Raw genomic sequence first — 20,211 nt, forward strand, 5'->3', positions numbered from 1 at the left:
CAGATCTGTACTACAAAAATGGGGCCATAAAGGGGAACAACAAAGAATATCTGATATACCACTGTCTAACAAGCCACAGCTTCCAAGTTCCAAGTTTCGTAGAAGTTGGCAGTTTTGCTGCGTCAACGGTTCCTGTCTGTGACGGATCCTTTGCACTTTGTTTTATTACTCTGTGTGTGTGTGTGTGTGTGTGTGTGTGTGTGTGTGTGTTTGCTTGCGCATGTGCATTAGTGCATACATGCATGCATGTGCACATGAACGCGTACATTGGAGTGAGTGCATGCACGTAATCTTCTGAGCCTTTGCATGCACGAGTGATTGCATGTGGGTATGGATGTGGGTGTGTATACATGTGTGAGTATGAAGGTACTCAATGATGATGACTGAATATAAATCTCTCTCTCTCTCTCTCTCTCTATATATATATATATATATATATTACTATATATATATATATATATATATACAGAGGGAGAGAGAGTGTGAAATACACATACACACACACACAATTACACCACTTCCAACTTATCTCCCATCCACCTAACACAAGCATAGAAAGTACCTGCCTTGTTAGTCCAGTGTGCAAGTCTTCTACCTATCCTACCCTTACACCCCTCCAATCCCCCTACCTCCCTGCAGTAATCTGACACTTCAACTGGAAGGTTTGTCCTGGTAAAGCTATCATCAGAGCAGGCCACTGATTCCACACAACCAACTGATTGTCTGCTCAGTGCTGCCTGCAACTGATGTTAAGGCAGTGTTGAACAAGGGAAGAGGGGGAGCAGGAGGTGGGGAGAGGGTGGGGGCTGTGGGGGTGGGGGGTGGGGCGTGGGGGGAGAGAACAGAGGGTGAGAGCGAGGACAGAGAGAGGAAGGGGAGAAAAGAGAGGGGAGAGGGTGGAGGGAGAGACAGAGACAGAGAGACAGACAGAGATGGAGACAGAGAGAGACACACAGAAGTAAATGGAAACAAGGAATAAGAAAACAAAAGACAGTGAGAGAGAGAGAGAGAGAGAGAGAGAGAGAGAGAGAGATGCGCGCGCACGCACACACACTGACACACACACACACAGAGTGAGTTTCTGTGTGGTAGGTAGATGAGAGAGGAGGGCCGATAGAAACAAGGCTGGGGTTAGAGGAGTGAAAGAGAGACAGGAAAAAAGACAGACAGACAGACAGACAAAGAGAGACACAGATATCCACTGACAAAAGAGAAAATCAGAGACTGAGACAGAATGAAAGAAAGGTCTGAGTACCCACAAAATAGCAGCGTGTTAAAAACAACAACAAACACATGGTATGGTGCTCCTCCACACACTTTGCAACTGACAAAAGCTAAGATACAAATGCAAAACTTCTTCACTTCAATAATGCGTCAACTCCTTCACACCTGTTTTATGCCTGGTGTTTGCCGAGAGTATTCTGTTTATGCTGGGTAGTGCTTAAAAAACATCCGAAGGTCAACGCTCTTTCTCCTACCTTGGCCAAGTAGGATGGAAAATATACTGCCCTTCTCAGTCCATCACGTGGATACTCCAGTTCAGTTTCACTGTACGTCAGGATGCTGACCATGCTTAAGCTTCAGCACTCAGTGAGCTCAAAATGACATGCTGAACTTTGAGCCTTGGTGAAACTTCATTTTTTTTTTCTTTTTGATACTACACTTAGCAACATTCAATTTACAGGAATCTACATAGGTTTTACTGTTTTAGAGTGAATGTTTTCCTATTATGCAGTTCTTTCTCTGAGACAGTTTACCATGCATAAATGCCACCTTCCAGTGTTGTTTTGACACATCGTCAAAGGCTGACTTTCCCCAACCAAAATGGCAGTGCACAAGTCTTACTCTTTGTAAGAGGCAACAGAACTTGTGACACAAAAAGGTTCAGACATTAAACCTGACCTCCGAGACACTGGCAATGAATTTTCTGATTAATTTTCTGATGACAAAAAAATGCTGTTTGTACCAGACAATGTCATTTCCATTAATTCTAATGATTTGAAATGGGAGAAAAATATGGAAGAAATTGTTAAGAAAGCACAACAGTGCCTGCACTTCCTTAAGTGCCTCAAAAAGTTCTGAAAAAATAAATAAATCATGGTTGATTTCTGCAGAGCTGTCACTGAAAGTATATCAACCTTTGATATTACTGTTTGGCACAGGAACATTTCTAAGGCAGAAATCACAGCCCTGAACAGGATCGTAAAAACTGCCTCCAAAATTACTGGGGCTGATTTACCTTCTCAAAACGACATATATCATAAGTGGCTACTCAGAAAAGCAAAATCCGTCAGCCATTACGAATCACATCCAGCTTTTGGAAATCCGAGATGCTCCCCTTGGGTCATTGGTACAGAAGTATAAGAACCAAAACCAATCACTTCGCCAATAGCTTTTTCCAAAAGGCAGTCAATGCCCTTATTTATTCTTATTATTATTCTTGTTGCTTATAGTCCAGCTGACCGCACAGGGCCATATCAGGACTGTCAAACCATACAAATGCTCAACCGCGTCAACACAAAACTGTCACATCTACAAAAAACAAAAATAACCACTAATACAAACCCACAAAACACAGTTCAAGACACAGCATCCCAACTATTTAGCTCCTTATGGCAAGTAAGACTAGGCCGTGCTGAGGACGCCAGACATTCCACTTAATTTATCATCCCCAGATTACAAAAAATCGTAAAAAGGCAAGAAAAAAAATACTTCAAAGCCAAACAAAAAATACATACAAAAGGCCTTATATCATCCCCAGATTACAAAAAATCGTAAAAAGGCAAGAAAAAAATACTTCAAAGCCAAACAAAAAATACATACAAAAGGCCTTATTGGCAAATAACACTGCAGTACGGGCAACTACTGCCCATCTCAGTGTTTACATCTCACTACCTAATCGCCAGAGCAAAACAGCACAGATAGTGCATCACAGACTGCGGAAAAGAGAAAAAAAGTGTCATGGCTTGAAAAAAGTGTCATGGCTTGCTTGAAAAAAGAAGGGGGAATGGACTGGGAAGCCAGAAAAAGGAGACAACATTGAAGAAAGAAAAAAAAGTTGAAGTTTTCAAAATATGGCCAAAAAACAGCCCACCACAGCAAAATGACATAGTCCATTTAATTGCGTCTGCATAGACTTAAAAGTCTATCAAAACACAACTCTTTCCATTCTGCTGACCATTCTACTGGGTTAACAGGCTACTTGAACTTCTGCTGACTGTGCATGTGTGTATGTGCACGTTTGTTTCCATATTTGAGTGTGCACACCCATGTTTGTATATGGTATATCTTAACTGAATGCACGTACATTTATGTATGTATAACTCTTATTGCTTATGCCACAAGCTCCAAGTAAGAGTGTCAGTCTGCATTATCATCATTATCATTCAAAAACAAACAAATCTTTGTAGGCAAACAAAATACGGAAAGATGCTATGCGCAACTGCATGTTTGTGAATGAAAGTGAATAAACAAGATTTACATTTAGAAAGATTTTAAATGTGTCTGTAACAGTTCTTCTCCCTACAAATATGTACACAATTTGTTGATTTACTGACTGATCAACTGATTTGCTGGTGTGTTGTTTTGTGAAGCATGCACAGGCACAACATGGCCAAACCATGCTGGGGTGATTCTGATTTGCTGTTTGGTTCAGCAAACTTTGGTGCTACGGGTGAAAAAAAAAAAATTTGTTTCAAACCTACTGCATTCTTTGAAATGCGTAACTTTTGATTTTAAGACTTTGAAGGAGGCTTATCAAAACACAACCATGAGCGATGGAGGCTTTAGTTGTGACATACCAACATGTAGTGCCCTTACTACCTTGTGAGCAGTAAGCGGTAAGAGGGTAACCCCCCCCCCTCCCCTCCAAAACACATACATATGTAATATGCCTGTTGTGACCTTAACTTTGAATTATGATCAAGCATAAAAGGTAAGAGATTTCATATGACTTATCATCATCTTCATATTTCAAGTTTCTTTGTTATCAGTCCAATAGTTCTATAATTATAAACACAAACGTTACAACCAAGGTCAATGTCAATGATTCATTATGCCGAAGAGAACCTTGAAAGCTGTGCCTTTGAGTCAAAGCTTCATTGAGGCTGGTTCACAGGGCAACAACACACAGCTTTTCACATTCAGACAGACACACAGACAGAAACATTAGCATTCATATGTGCATGTAATAGCAAACCATCCACCACATTGTCTTGTCATTCAGAATGCCTTTTTCTTATGGTTAAAATCTGTCTCAGCATCTTCCTGTACAATCCATGCATTGCTAAGCTGGGTACAAGTGAACAGATCTGAACACACTGATCAAAACAATGTGTTGCAGTGTGATGTGCTCAAGCAAGACTGCCAATGCATCTTCCATCAAACACACTACACAGTAATTTTACACACAGAGGAACAAGCAACATAAGGTTTTTTCATCAGAACTTAACTTGAGTTCCCATTTGTCTGATTTGTCCGAACGCAGTGATGCCTCCTTGACTAACTGAACTGAACTGTGTTCCCATTTTTGTTTACCATTGCATCATGTATGCTTTGTCTACTATTGACTGGTTTCAACTTTTGAGTTTGTCTTGGTGTTTTTAGTTGTATCTTTTTTTTTAAAATAATGAATTTGGTGCAACCTCCAATCTGAAGGATCTTATGTATGGATGAGGTGGACACTAAATAAAAAAAAAAAAAAAAAAAAAAAAAAAACTGGGGATATGCCCGTGCATGGGATGTGTGTGATCGAAGTACACCAATGCCCAAAACAATACAGCCTTTACAGTCAGTGCTGAAACATTTCAAAGAAGAAAAGTTATGAACTGCACACTTCTCGACAGAAAACAACCTAAAACAAACAAAAGAAAACAAAAACAAGCAACAACAAACTGTGTCTGCTTCAACTCATTCCGGCCACATCACCCAGGAACACCCATAACACTTTGCCTTGATCATTCCCAAGGCCTGGTTCAGCAGTGGTAACAGGATCAAATCTACCTACTTTACTATGTGACTTTTCTCCACCACTGTGCATGGAAGACACCCATTTCTTCTACCATGATCTTTGTATTTAGCATGCCAATGAAATCAGATATTTCATTTTATAATTCTACAAAGTCAAACACTGCAGAATAGTCCATTCTAATAATACCTTAAACCATTAAAGCAAAGACTGCTGTAATAGGGGAGGTAACCTACTTCGGGAGGTTATTGGCTGTAGCTACTCTGCACAGGCGGGTAGTAGTTTGCACAGGACAGGAATCAGACCCCTGCCGGAGTCTGCACTACTGGGTCACAGTTAAGTATGTGTAATTAAATTGATCTTTAAAAAAAAGAAAGAAAAAAAGAAACTGAAACAAACACAAGGCTCATATTCAAACCTACGCATATGCCATTTAGTCCAAACACTATGCACTAACACTGCATTTTCCCACCTCCTACAAAACTAAACGAAAGTTTAAAAAACCCACAAAAACTAAGTCATCTACAGCCTGGGGAAACGGAAGGGCTTTGCGTTCTCTGTAAAACACCTCCACCAAAAAGCAAGTTTATCGCTGATGAGGTTATCGGCCGTAGCTACTTTCGTTTTCTCTGCATAGGTGGATAGTAGTTTGCACAGGACAGGAATCAGACCCCTGCCGGAGTCTGCACTTGTGGGTCACAGTTAAGTATGTGTAATTAAAAGCAAGTTTTTCGTTGATGGGGTGTGGCTGTGTACAGGGGACTCGCAATGAGTGGCGTGGGAGTAATGCTACCATAGTGGTGCAGATGATAGGGCAGCAAAAAAAAAAAAAAGACAAAAAAAGAGAAAAAAAGACAGGTGACGTGAATGGATTGAGGTGAAGCAAACCAAGTGCAGCAAAGAGCAGAGAACTCACTGAGGTCCAGCACATCGTTGACCTTGATGCAATTCTCTTCCTTGGTCAGGGGCAGCTGGGTCTCCACCTCGTGCAGCAGACACAGCGACAGGTCGCGCACCAGGAAGAATGCACGGATTGCCTGAACACATGGTGTGACGTCAGCAACTACGTGTATCATGGGGGTGTACATGACATGAAACGCTGGATGTTCCAGGAACTTAACACAGCTCAAAACAGTATACTTGATGTAGATTTTCTGTAACATTAAGCAACTAAACACAGTTCAAAATAATATATTTAGTGTACAAGTTATTACAGTATATTATTATATACACTGAAAATCCTATCTAAAACACAAGTTCTGAGGTTTTCGGAGGTTCAGCTGATCATGTCTCTTGTCAAACACACACACACACTCAATAACACACACACACTCAAAAATACAAACACACACACACACACATAAGAAACACACACACACACACACACACATGCACGCATACATACACACACAAACACATGGCACTTCTCTCACCGGCACCCCTCAAACACACACACTCACACCACACACACATACATACATGCACACACACACACGCCCCCACACACACACCTTTCTGGCACGCTCCACCTCCCCACAGGGAAGACGTTTGATGAAGTCGATGCCGGTGAGGGGGGTGCCTGTGGGGGGGAGCAGTATGGAAGCATCCATCATCAGGTATTCCACATTCAGTGGTCGGTTCTGGAAAAAAAACAACAACAACAAAAAACAACACAAAACAGTAACCAGGTTTCCACAGATGTGACCAAAGAAAATTCCATACTTTTTCCAGACCAGACCAAAAATTTTCCATACAAAATACAAAGTCAATTGAATAAAGAAAATATCAAAAAATGTATGCGACACTGCTGGCAAAAGAGACTGTTGGTTATCCTGGTATGTATGTTCAGCTGTTAAAATTTTTTTTGGGGGGGGTGTGGGGGTTTGGGGGTGGGGGCGTGGGGGCTGTGGTGGGGGGGATGAATTAAGCTCTTTGTTGAATGATAGTGGTCAGGGGTCTTATCGAGACTTTTTCAGACTCTGAAGGGCGAAACATAACTTTCCAAGACTTTTTCACGTTCCATGATTGTATGTGCATGTGTGTGTCTGTGTATATTCCCGTTAATTTGTGGGTGTCTTTCTGCCAAATACTTTTTAAAACTTTATTTATTTCATCTTCAATTACTTTCACTGTGCTTTTCAGCTGCTCACAATGGCTTTGAAAAGATGAAAAAATTACAGCATGTGCATTCATAATGGGTGCAAAACACAAGAGACTGAAAATCATTTTCTCCACAACAGTTTAAGGGAGATAATCACACCAACACAACATGCACAGCCATCGTGTTGTGACAGTTGCCCACATACGTTTTGGTTAAAAAGCAAAAACACAACTGTATTTACCAGTCTAAGAAACCTGATTCAACCCATGTGATCAATGAAAAACAATAATATATGGAAGTGTGTCAATGATACGTCCTTTTGAAACATTTCTAATTTTAACATATTTTTGATCAAGTAAATGTCCCTGCCCCTGGACCAAGCAATTCTTCTTTACTGTAGCACAGGTTGTGTAGCTTAAAATCCTCGCTTTGCTGTAAATCCAAACAACACCGCATGCACACGAAGTTCAGAAAGTAGTTTCCACCTGACACTCCTGTGGTGAAGTCACACCTTTGTCCATTGTCAACAGCAACAGCGAAACCTGAAGTAGTGGTCACAACAGGCAATTTGTTGGCTGCAGTCCATAGGCAGAATTTTGCAGGACTTATAGTTTGTCGGTTGTGGTTAGAAATGTGTTACTCATAAACAGCACAAATGTTTGTATGATTCCCTTTCTGTTTTCACTTACACCTCACTCTCCGCCTTCCTCTTCATCTTGCCAGCCAACGAACAATAAATGAAAAAATGAAAAAAAAACCCAAAAAAACCACCCCAAAAAACAACATTATGCTGTTTTCTACTGTGTACACATGTTTATGCACAGTAAAATGAGACAGCAATGATCACTTACCTTCATTTCTCTGTACTCATCTTCAAACATGTCCAGGAAAATCTCTTCACTCTGGAAAAGAAAAAAAACAATACACATACAGGGGATGTATTTATTGACAAATTATTCAGTATTACACATCAGACATGTCTGCTTGTGTGCGTTCATGAGCATGAGAGTTGGTATCTGCTGGATGAGTGTTTCTGTTTGTTTGCTTGTGCAGCATAAATGTGCATGAGTGTGTGTGTGTGTGTGTGTGTGTGTGTGTGTGTATGTATGTGTCTGAGAACTTAGATGTGTGTGCATTTTGAAACCAAACTAAAAATCTGTAAAGTGATGAAAGATAAAGTATTATCTAACAAACAAAAAACAAGACCAAAAAAAAAAAAAAAAAATCTGGGAGAACAAAGAATGGAAATGACACAATCAGTCATTCATACATCAAGGGGATAGAACTTTAAACTAAAATCCCTCCCACAATCTACAATACTGTGACTATATATCCACCAACACTGTATGACCATAAAAATACCAATCACAAACACTGACAAGTATAAAAAGCAATACTCTCAATCAATACAACAATGAAACTACCACTGGTCCAATGCAGACACCACCTAATCAACTGACCAGAGGTCCAATGAGGCCCTCGATCAATACAACAATGAAGCAACCAATCAACTGGTCCGACACAGCCATCGCCTATCAACTGACCAGAGGTCCAATGAAGCCCTCGATCAATACAACAATGAAGCAACCAATCAACTGGTCCGACACAGCCATTGCCTGATCAACTGACTAGAGGTCCAATGAGGCCCTCGATCAATACAACAATGAAGCAACCAATCAACTGGTCCGACACAGCCATCACTTGATCAACTGACCACAGGTCCGATGAGGCCCTCAATCAATACAACAATGAAGCAACCAATCAACTGGTCCGACACAGCCATCGCCTATCAACTGACCAGAGGTCCAATGAGGCCCTCGATCAATACAACAATGAAGCAACCAATCAACTGGTCCGACACAGCCATCGCCTATCAACTGACCAGAGGTCCAATGAGACCCTTGATCAATACAACAATGAAGCGACCAATCAACTGGTCCGACACAGCCATCACCTGATCAACTGACCACAGGTCCAATGAGGCCCTTGATCAATACAACAATGAAGCGACCAATCAACTGGTCTGATACAGCCACCATCCAATCAACTGACAAGAGGGTGGTCCAATGAGGCCCACCAAAAGACGACCAAGAACTCCCATTACACTCGACCCACCTTGTAGAAGTTTCTGAGTCGCTGGGTGCAACACTCGCGAGCGTTCTCGATGCAGGCGAGGTGTCTGTCCTGCAGGTAGGAGCGGTCCTCCTTGTTCACCAGCTGCTTCAGCAGTTTGATGCTCAGCTCCAGGGTGGCCAGCCGCACTTTGCTGCCTGTCACACACACGGTGCACACCTTGGGCCACAGATCTAAACAGGTTATTTTTCACAGCAGTAGCACAGAGAGAGAGAGACACACACACACAGAAAGAGAGAAAGTGTGTGAGGGAGAGGGAGTATATGTGTGTGTGTTTGTGTGTCCTCAGCTCCAGGATGGCTATCTGCACATTGCTGCTTGCCACACGCAGTGTACACCTCAGCTCTCCTAAGTATGGATAGGTTTATTTTTGGGTATGTGTGTGTGTGTGTGGAGGGAGGGGAGAATTTGTGTGTGTGTGTGTGTGGTGTGTGTGTGTGTGTGTGTGTGTGTGTGTGTGGCGTGCCTACATGTGTGTGGGCGCAACTTAATGGGTTTACCACCCCCCCCCCACCCAAAAAAATCCCAAACAAACGGAAAGTCGGCTACCATTACTCATACTGAAATATGGGTATGAACACTTACAAAATTCTACAGCTATGTGATGACATGAAGAGGATCAAACACACACACACACAAAAACAAAAAAAAACGACACGGACAACAAAGGGAAAGCACTCACCTGACTGACAAGCCTGCTCGATGATGCGGATCAGTCGCTCCACCAGCAGAACATTGTAGTTTTCTTTACTCTGTGAGAAAAAAAAAACTGCTCATAAGATTTAAAATAGTTTCAAGGAGGCATCAAAACACATTAGGTTTTGAAGTTTAAAACAAAATTGAGGAGGCATCAAAGCATACAGACTGATCCATGTTTTCTGCACCACATGTTTTATAGACTGACTGAAGACATTTATCTTTTCAAAAGAAGAAGCTGATGCCCGACTTACACAAAAACGCAACACTCTGGTAAGGCCTTTGTTTAAATAATTGCCATGGAAAACAACTCAAATGTGAAAATAAAGGAATAAGAGTGGAATGAGAAAAAACAATTTAATTTTTTTTTTCTACAGTGGAGAAGAGAAAGAAAAAATGAGTGAAATGTATGAGAGAGAGAAAAAAAAAAGGAAAAGAAAAAAAGCAGCTCATAACCTGTGAATGCACGTGCATTTAAGTGCGTGTCTGGACGTTTATGGGTTTGGGTATGTATACATGTATGTTTGAATATGAGTGTCTGTGATATGATGGTTTTACTGAATGTTTGTTCCAGTGCACACTTTATGGGAGCACCAGACAGGGCCTGCCATGGAACCCCTAAGGGAAGAGAACGTGAGGCTGGCAGAGAAACACAGGGAGAAAAGACCTCCAGTTCGACGCCGAGAGGGCGACAGGGTGGGCCTTACTTGGAGCCAGTACTGAAGCAAAGGCACAGGACAGAGGACTATGGAGGTCCCTTGGTGACGGTCAACAGCCCAGGATGGGCGAAAGGCCTAAGTGAGTTATGAAGATACACCGATGTGTGTATCATTGAGAAGTCAAGCCCAATATGTACCTGTGCCTGCATGCACGCTTGCTATGAATCAATGAATGTGTGTGTGGGGGGCGGGGGGTGGGGGTGGGGTGAATGGGGGGGAAGGGGTGTGGGGGGAGTGAGTGTGTGTGTGTGTGTGTACTCATATGAACACAACCTGCTGTTACTTCACCTTCCACCTACCTTGGATCGTTCCGTGGGCATCAGCACTCCATCCATCAAGTTCTGGGAAATTCCTGAAGGGCACACACAAATCCACAGTCAGCCATTCAAAGTGGGCATGAAACAAAAATCATTCATAACACGTGGTGGGAATGCAATACAAACAAGTCCAAAAATTTCATCATTTACATTTTATAACTGAGGGTGTCGTGGAGAGACATGACTGATTCATACAAATGTGGGTACCATAAACTAAGTTAAGTAAACTAAACCTCAATAGTATGAGCCACCCACAGTTTTAGTTATCAGTCTTTCCCTGACTCTAAATTACTTTTATATCATACAGTTGAAATTATTCAACATGTTTCCAGAAAACAGGTATGCATTGTTCCACATTACCCATGTTAATTAAAGCTCAAGGAGAACACATGATGAATTCAGAAGGCTCATGACAAACAAAATACCACTAATATCTACATGCCAAATACAATCAGGAAAAAAAACAAACAACCCAACATTGTCACACCATCATAAACACTCACACCACCTTAAAAAGTGCTGCCATAAATATACATCCTCATCATGAATTACTAACAGCAGCATAAAAAAGCTTTTGTGCCCTGGTGGGCTCATAACAACATGAAGTGAACAGAAGCATGACTCAAAACATTCAACTATGTTGTTCCACCACCACAACCAGACTATCATGTATTTGTATTTCTTTTTATCACAACAGATTTCTCTGTGTGAAATTTGGGCTGCTCTCCCCAGGGAGAGCGTGTCGCTACACTACAACGCCACCCATTTAAAAAAATTTTTTTTCCTGCATGCAGTTTTATTTCTTTTTTCCTATGAAAGTGGATTTTTCTACAGAATTTTGCCAGAAATAGCCCTTTTGTTGCCGTGAGTTCTTTTATGTGTGCTAAGTGCATGCTGCACACGGGGCCTCGGTTTATTGTCTCATTCGAATGACTAGCATCCATACCACCACTCAAGGTCTAGTGGAGGGGGAGAAAATATCGGCCGCTGAGCCATTATTGTAACCAGTGCGCTCAAATTCTCTCGCTTCCTAGGTGGACGCGTTACCTCTAGGCCATCACTCCACACAGTATCATGCAGTATGATACCTTCATTCTGACCCATAGCGTAGAGCAGACAGAGGGCAAAGAGGGCAGAGTAATCATTCTCTGTGCACTCCAGGGCGTTGAACAGTGTCTCCAGATAGGGTCTGTAAAAACAAGAGGTTCAATGTGGTGAGCTGATAGTGTCAAAATTCCAGTTTCTCAGAAACTGAAAAATACCATCCACGCAGGCACACGCACACAAACATATACACTCACACACAAGCATGCACATGCGCACCTCAAAGCTACACAAAACACACTGGAGAGAACAGACAAACCAATCAGTAATATCAAGCCCAGGCACAAAATTCAGGTAGAGTGTTTAGATCTAAATTGACTGGTACAGGGCTTAGAACCCAATGACAGCTGTTCAGATTTTAAACTTGTTCAGTTCCCCATAATGTATATATATATATATATATCCACAAACATGCTTCCCTATTTGCCCCATGACATACATATACATCAGTGTCATTTCTGGAGTTTTCACAGTTCTGTTTCAAAGTTGATGTGTCCCAATAGCCACCAGTCAGAAAGCTTGGTATGTCTTCTTTAATTATCAGCGGGGAATAACAGCCAGTCACGCTCTGCATGATAATTTCTGGATGTTACTGTCAATACCCCCCTCATGATGCTTTGAAAATGGCGGATGATAAACCATAACCTTACCCCAGTGGCTTGAAACAGCAGTGACTTATAGCAAAAAGAAATGGGATTTTGCTGCAGTGGATTGTTTTACATGTGTTAACTGCATGCAGTACATGAGGATCTTGATTCATTACAAGGTCTTGTGGAGGGGGAGTATAAGCCTGACCAGAATGGGATTCAATCCCATACCCTCAGATTCTCTCACTTCTAGGTGGACGCATTACCACTCTGCCACCACTCCACTCCACTCTACTCCAGGCTTTCACACGAAAGAATACACCCCTTGTGTCCCAGTCTCACCTGTTCTCCAAAGCAAAGGAGTACAAAGGAGTACCTGAATGAACACACTCCTCTGTACCCAATTCCCAAACCTGCTGCTGAAAGACGACACACCCTGTGCCGCAGTCTCACCTGTTCTCTAGAGTGAAAGGGGTGCAGCATCTGAAAGGACACCCCTTCCACCCCCGTCCTGTCACCAAGTCTCACCTGTTCTCCAGGGTAGTCTCGGCAACAGCGCCTGGTGGGTAAAGGGTGGAGATTTTTCTGATCTCCTAAGTCAACATATGTGCAGACCTGCCAGTGCCTGAACCCCCCTTCATGTTTATGCATGCAGAAGATCAAATACACATGTTAAAGATCCAGTAATCCATGTCAGTGTTTGGTGGTTTATGGAAACAAGAACATACCCAGCATGCACAATCCCGAAAATGGAGTATGGCTGCCCACATGGCAGGGTAAATAAACAAATGGTCATAATGTAATATGTCACATGTCCGAGTATATAAGTGTGTGTGCCTGAAATCTGATGAATGACACAGGAAACAAAATTTAATGATGAGAGCCCAATGGCAGCTGTCAGTCGGCTCTACCCAGGAATGCAGCCTGTTGTGCAAATGATGCGGAGTTTGTAAAGCACTCAGAGCTTGGTCTCTGACCAAGGACAGGTGCTATACAAATGGTCCATATCAAATCAAATCAAATCAAGGGCAAGCCTCACCTGTTCTCCAGGGTGAAGGGGTGGAGGCGGTCGGGCATGCCGGCGGGGATGGCCATGCGGTGTGCCATGCCGATCAGCTTCTCCTCGTCCGTGGAGTTCTGGGTGGGGCTGGACAGCTCCGTGTCACCCGAGCACACCTCACTGCTGGGGCTCAGGGCCCCCTCTGCACACACAGTGGGAAGAGCTTGGAACTAAGAAAAACATTTCTATTTTAAGGGTTAACTTACTCCAGACGATGGAACGCAATAGCAGTTTTGACAATTAAATTTTTTACATGTTTTCCTCATGGGGTAGCATAACAACCGCAACTACACCGGGAACTGCGAATATGTCAAGGGTCAAGTTGAAAGTAAGAACACACTTGCCAGCAAGCCATTGAGTTTGGCACTCCACATGACATGCTAATCTGCATATGTATCGAAAATGGCGTCGAAGGCGATACAAGAGGAAATTTTTGGAGCAAACTAGATCACGACAGTGGCTTTTACTGCTGCTGAAGTGATGGAAATGCTTCAAACTGAAGGTTTCGACGACTGACAAGGATGATGAAGACTTTTAATAAAGTATCTGCAGTGAAGAAAGCTACCAGCAAGAAGGTACTGACAGTGACTCCGCTTCTGAGGGCAGTTAAGAGAAAGGTGGTGGGCGTACACATGACGTGAGGAGAGGGGTCAGTGGGTCAAATACAGGAAGTTTCATTCAGTTACTTCCAGGCTGCTCATCTAATGGGAGGCAAACAAGGAAAAGAAGAAGATGAAGAAGAAGAAGAAGATACTTTATGTTTTGTATTTTTTGTGATTTTTTTCCTAACCCTAACAAGCAAGCCTACCCCAAATTTGCTTTTCAGGAACAACACACATTAGAATCAGGGACAGGTAATATTTTCAGGAACATCTCAGCAAACATACATCTGTCATCAGTCTGACAGATGTTGCAAAAAAAATATGTGTCTGTTTTCCTCCCCGGCTTTATGAACGGCTACTTCTCAGAGTGTTCGTTCCTGAAGGTCTGTGTCATCATGCAATCATGTCCAAGGCTGTGACTCAAGTTCCTCATATACACCTGTATTATTTATCTATTGCAGATTTCACATTAAATTGATATCATCACTATTAGTGCTATTGATTTCAGTTTGCAGATTTCACATTAAATTCCTATCATCACTATTAGTACTACTGATTTCAATTTGGCCCAGCTGACCATCCAAGGCCAACTCAAGAGTATGGTCTTTTTTTAACCTCCACTGTAAACAGCAATATGCAGAGCTGAAAAGCCAAGCCACCATTTGCACTGTGAAACAGTGTCAGGCATTGAGAGATCCAATAAAATTCTACTTGCTGGGGTCAACATTTACTGTTTTTCACTTGCCCAGTAGGCCAACTCACACACACACACACACACAAACACACACACACACATACACACAAGATCAAGGTCTAAACTCTGAGACTGTGAGAGCTATCATGGCCTTCTGTCTAGAAGTCGAGAGTGGCAAATTTGAAAGGACTGTTTGGAAGAAAAAAAAAAAAAAAGAACAAGTTGTCTGAAAGTATCTGGATCATTTGTCTTCATAAACTGTATCCCCCCCCCCCCCCCCCCAACACACACACAAAGTGAGAGACAGACGGACAGACAGAGTACGTGTGTCTATGTATGTATGTATGTATGTATGTGTTTGTGTGTGTGTATACATGTATCAGTGTGTGCATGCTATGTGAATGTCTTTCAGGTCCAGGGGCTACCTAGGCTCCAGGGGTGGCTAGCTCTCCTGCCAGAAAACGAAATTATTGATTTTTAAGAGGTCTGGAGGGACCTCTCCTCTGTGTGTGTGTGTGTGTGTGTGTGTGTATGTGTGTGTGTGTTTACAAGGAAAATGTACTTATCACACAAGTTTGTACTGTACCGATATAACTGACCATCTGGTCTCTGCTGCTGTAGTGTCTGTTCCGCTGACAGGCTTGTGTGTTGGTTGAGGAAAGAAATGGGGAAGGGGGATGACTGGAGGGAGGAGGGGGTGGGTATGTGACTGGTCATATCAATTTCAGCAATTAGGAATTCTCAGCTGGAGCAAGTGGTCACTGTCTTGGCTCAGTGCCAAAGTTGCCACAATCAATGACTGTGTGGTTTTATCCCTCTCACCAATGGTGGCAGAGACTCAGTGAGAGAGAGCAATCAAAGTACAGGAGGGGAGGGAGGGTAGTGAAGGGACCAGAATAGGGCTGCAGTGATTTTGACAGCTCTGTCGGTGGTAGTGGAAGGGTGAGGTGGAGATGGAGGAAGACTGGGGAGGGAGGAAGGTGGGCACAGCCATTCAGTACACTGCTCTCTTGGACTGACTACAGACAGGTCTCACTGGCCATCAATTAGATAACACGAAGGCTTTGGTGTTTTTCTTCCTCCTCCTTTTTTTCTTCCAGAAAACGGACATTCCATTTTTGACCAAAACCTAAAATCAGTCTTCAGGATGGAAGAGTTGCACCCATGTTTCTGTAAGTCTTAAAGAAGTGTCTTCGGCAATGGTCAGAAAGCCATCTATGGGTACACTTGTACCCACTCAATACTTAGGGGAAAAAATGTTACGGTCGGATTTTTTTTATTTTCCAGGACATGCAGCAAATATCTGTATTTCCGGGACACCCTTTCAATTCTATCAATTTTCCAGGACAAATATGGGCCCTCAGTAATGGTAGGCATGCCTGCCCTAACAAATGGGTCGTCTGTGGGGGAAAACAAGGGAGAAAACTATCCGTCTGGAGTGAGTTAAGTGGTTGTTTGTGGGGCTTTTTTTTTGTTTTTGCTTTTGTTGTTTTTTGCTGCCATGTCTCCTCTGCATCGTTTCACTGGCACAATCCTAGTAAACGCCCAGTATCTAGCAAATGCCCACCATCCCATACACCCAAATTTGGGTTAAAAACTGTGCATGGGGTAAAATTCGTTGTAAATGCCCACCCCCAACTTTCAAAGAAAAATGGAAAAAAAAAAAGATGAAAATAATCATGAACTAATAATAATCAAGTCTGCTGTTGTGATCGTGCTGCTTAACAAATCACTGCAAAGTCAGATATACAGAAGTAAAGAATAATACACCTGCTGATTTAGAATTTGAGAAAAAGAACATAAAACCTGCATGACATGTCGATGTTTCTTTGAAAAAGCAAGGGAGAGCATTACAGCACTCCATGATGCAGTGTCTTGTTTCAGGAGTTAGTGTTTCATTCTCTCTCTCTCTCTCTCTCACAAACACACACAAATTAGTGCGTGTGTATGCATGTGTGTAAAAGAGAGAGAGAGAAAGAGAGAGAGAGAGAGAAAGAGAGAGAGAAAGAATGAGAGAGAGGCAGAAACAGACAGGAAAGAAAATAAATAATTATGAACGAACAAAGGAGACAAAGAGGAGACTTTAGAACAGAAACACACAGCATCACACAGCTGAACAATTTCTTGTTGTTATCATCAGTTCAGTGAGAGACTTCTCATGCATACAGTAAAATGCCTGGTCAGTATTTGCAAGGGCACCTGCAAAGGGTAAAGTGTACCCAGTAAATGCCCATCCCAAACTTTAGAGTGAAATTTGTACAAAGAGGAGCTGGGCTCTTAAAAGCTGTCTTAGGAGGAAGGTGGAAGAATGGTTAAGACACTCGTCTGCCAATACAACCCGTCTGTGAGGGTCTGGGTTCGAATCACAGTCTTGCCCTTTCTCCTAAGTTTGACTGAAAAATCAAACTGAGTGTCTCGACATTCAAATGAGATGATAAACAAATGTCATGTAAGCAGCACGCACTTGGCACACTGAAAAAGAACCCATGGCAACAAGAGTGTTGTCCTCTGGCAAAATTCTGCAGAAGAAATCCACTCTGACAGATGTGGTGCAGCATATATGGAATTGTCCGACCGCAGTGATGCCTGCTTGAGAAACTGAAAACCAAACTCTACCTGTGGAAGGTGAGGACACGCCTTCCCCCAGCTCCCCAGCTCCGACGTAAAAGGTGGAGTTTCCCTCCTCCGTGCCCCCCACCGCCCCCTCTTCCTGGCCCCCAGAGCTGCTGGCACCGTAGCGACGCTTGGGGCGGTTGTTCTCCAGGGTCTTCTCCAGGGGCTCTGCAGGGGCACGGAACTCCCGGATACGCTGCCAGACATATCACTTGATACATTTGGGAGTTGTTCAGGCCGGTTTTATGCATGCATTTTTGGCTTTCTTTGTGTCGTTATCTATATATTTCAATTTTTTGTGTGTGGTTTATAGTGGTTTTGTACATGCATACATTTTTTTATTTTCTTTGTGTCATGAACATACATATCTTTTATTCTTCTTTGTGTCATTAACACTGTGTCATGAACACATATCTTTTATTCTTCTTTGTGTCATGAACATATATATCTTTTATTCTTCTTTGTGTCATTAACATATATCTTTTAGTCTTCTTTGTGTCATGAAAATATATAGATTGTGTCGTTATCTATATATTTCAATTTTTTGTGTGTGGTTTATAGTGGTTTTGTACGTGCATACATTTTTTATTTTCTTTGTGTCATGAACATACATATCTTTTATTCTTCTTTGTGTCATTAACACTGTGTCATGAACACATATCTTTTATTCTTCTTTGTGTCATGAACATATATATCTTTTATTCTTCTTTGTGTCATTAACATATATCTTTTAGTCTTCTTTGTGTCATGAAAATATATCTTTTAATCACCTATTAACATGTATCTTTTAATCTCCTTTGTGTCATAAACATATATATTTTAGTTACTGTGAAGCATGTGTAGTTATGTGCCATTAAAAAGGTTTAAAAAAAATAATTCTTTAACAGTGATAATAAATAACCTGGAAATGACTATTACTGTGATCAGGAATACCATCATCAATGGAGAAAAAAACAAAAACAAAAAAAACCCTGAAAATTTCAACATTTTTCTCTCTCATGTGTATGCAAACAAACACTTCATACACAGAAAACTTCACACACACACACACACACACACACACACACAAATTGACAGGTCAAATATCACTCTCAGTGAAAAGACGTAAAATCAATGAACAACACAACAATAACAACACACACACACTCACACATATACACTCACACGCACATCCCACCCACCCACCCACACACATTCTCACACACCACACACGCACACAGACTATATTAACTCCTTAACACCACGCCCAGCCACATCCCCAACCCACCCCATGTCCCCACACTCACAGCTTTGGGTGAGTTCTGCATGCCCTCAGGCTGGGTGAGGGTGATGTCTCCATGGAAGATGACCTCTGCCAGCTGCTGCACCAGCTGCCCATGGTGCATGATCAGGAACACCTGGAGTCAGGATTCATAATGGTTTTTTGATTACAATTTTTTTTTTAAATCTCATAAAGGCAAATCATTTGACACTATGGCACATGGAGTCAGGGTTCATAATGGTTTTTTGATTACAACTTTTTTTAAACCTCATAAAGGCAAATCATTTCACACTATGGCATCTGGAGTCAGGATTCATAATGGGGTTTTTTATTACAATTTTTTAAAACCTCATAAAGGCAAATGATTTGACACTATGGCACCTGGAGTCAGGATTCATAATGATTTTTTTATTACATTAAAAAAAAAAAAAATTTTTAAACCTCATACAGGCAAATAATTTGACACAATGGCACCTGGAGTCAGGATTCATAATGTTTTTTTTATTACAATTTTTTTAAACCTCATAAAGGAAAATGATTTGATACTGGAGTCAGGATTCATAATGTTTTTTTGATTACATTTTTTTTAAACCTCATAAAGGCAAATGATTTGACACTACAGCATCAGGAATCTGGATGAAAGGCACAGTTTCGAATGTCTGTAAGTGCTTCTTGGTTGAACTGTCATCTTTAGCATGTATGGGGACCATGTATTTGGGTTGTAAAGTTCTTTTGGGTTTTTTGTTGTTGTTGTTGTTGTTTTTCAATCATAATTATTATTATCAGTTTTCAAAATCTGGTGGAAAGTTGGTTCCCATGCTTATCAGTCACTAAAAGAAAAAGGATGTGTATGTTTTTTGTTCTGTTTCTTTTTCCAAGTAATGAGAGCGAAACAACAAATTTTACAAGCCCAAGTCTCCTAAAAAAAAAAAGATGTCTTTTTGTTTTTATTAAGGAATCTATATAGAACCTGGAACATTTGCAAGCAAGGGAACTGTGACATAAAAATGCTATATGCTGTCAATGGGTTATGCTGTTCCGTTGTTGCTTCAATAGCATTTTCAATGGCATTACCCAAAGCTGATTATCTCAAATCCGGAAGGCACAGCCATACCAAAGCTTGCTCTGTCATTGTGTTACCATGTGTTTTCAGTAACATTTTGATGTGGTGGAAAAAAACAACTACAGAACATCAAGACATTGTGATGTCGTACAACTTTAAATGTACTTTATATTCATTGATAAAATGATCCTCTCCCTGTTTGTCCATCCATTTCTTTATGTCTTTAACATTTTCTTAGGGCAGAATATTCATTGCATCAAAATTCTTAATCTTGCACAAGCATAAAAATTCATAT

General features: G+C 41.5%; 1 protein-coding gene across 6 annotated transcripts in view; it reads right to left on the reverse strand.

Moving 5' to 3' along the window:
• LOC143283955 (protein CLEC16A-like) overlaps positions 1 to 20,211 on the reverse strand; it is a 69,595-nt gene that overhangs the window by 25,970 nt on the left and 23,414 nt on the right. For all 6 annotated transcript variants that reach the window (XM_076590461.1, XM_076590444.1, XM_076590452.1 and 3 more), the window contains 10 exons: positions 18,879 to 18,989; positions 17,596 to 17,788; positions 13,663 to 13,825; positions 12,021 to 12,121; positions 10,915 to 10,967; positions 9,883 to 9,952; positions 9,183 to 9,337; positions 7,919 to 7,969; positions 6,478 to 6,606; positions 5,883 to 6,003 (listed from right to left, as the gene is read on the reverse strand). In XM_076590461.1, the coding sequence (XP_076446576.1) occupies positions 5,883 to 6,003; positions 6,478 to 6,606; positions 7,919 to 7,969; positions 9,183 to 9,337; positions 9,883 to 9,952; positions 10,915 to 10,967; positions 12,021 to 12,121; positions 13,663 to 13,825; positions 17,596 to 17,788; positions 18,879 to 18,989 (1,147 nt within the window). The remainder of the gene's footprint in view (positions 1 to 5,882; positions 6,004 to 6,477; positions 6,607 to 7,918; positions 7,970 to 9,182; positions 9,338 to 9,882; positions 9,953 to 10,914; positions 10,968 to 12,020; positions 12,122 to 13,662; positions 13,826 to 17,595; positions 17,789 to 18,878; positions 18,990 to 20,211) is intronic.

This window comes from Babylonia areolata, chromosome 1 (genome assembly GCF_041734735.1).
Source record: "Babylonia areolata isolate BAREFJ2019XMU chromosome 1, ASM4173473v1, whole genome shotgun sequence".
Lineage (NCBI taxonomy): Eukaryota > Metazoa > Mollusca > Gastropoda > Neogastropoda > Buccinidae > Babylonia > Babylonia areolata.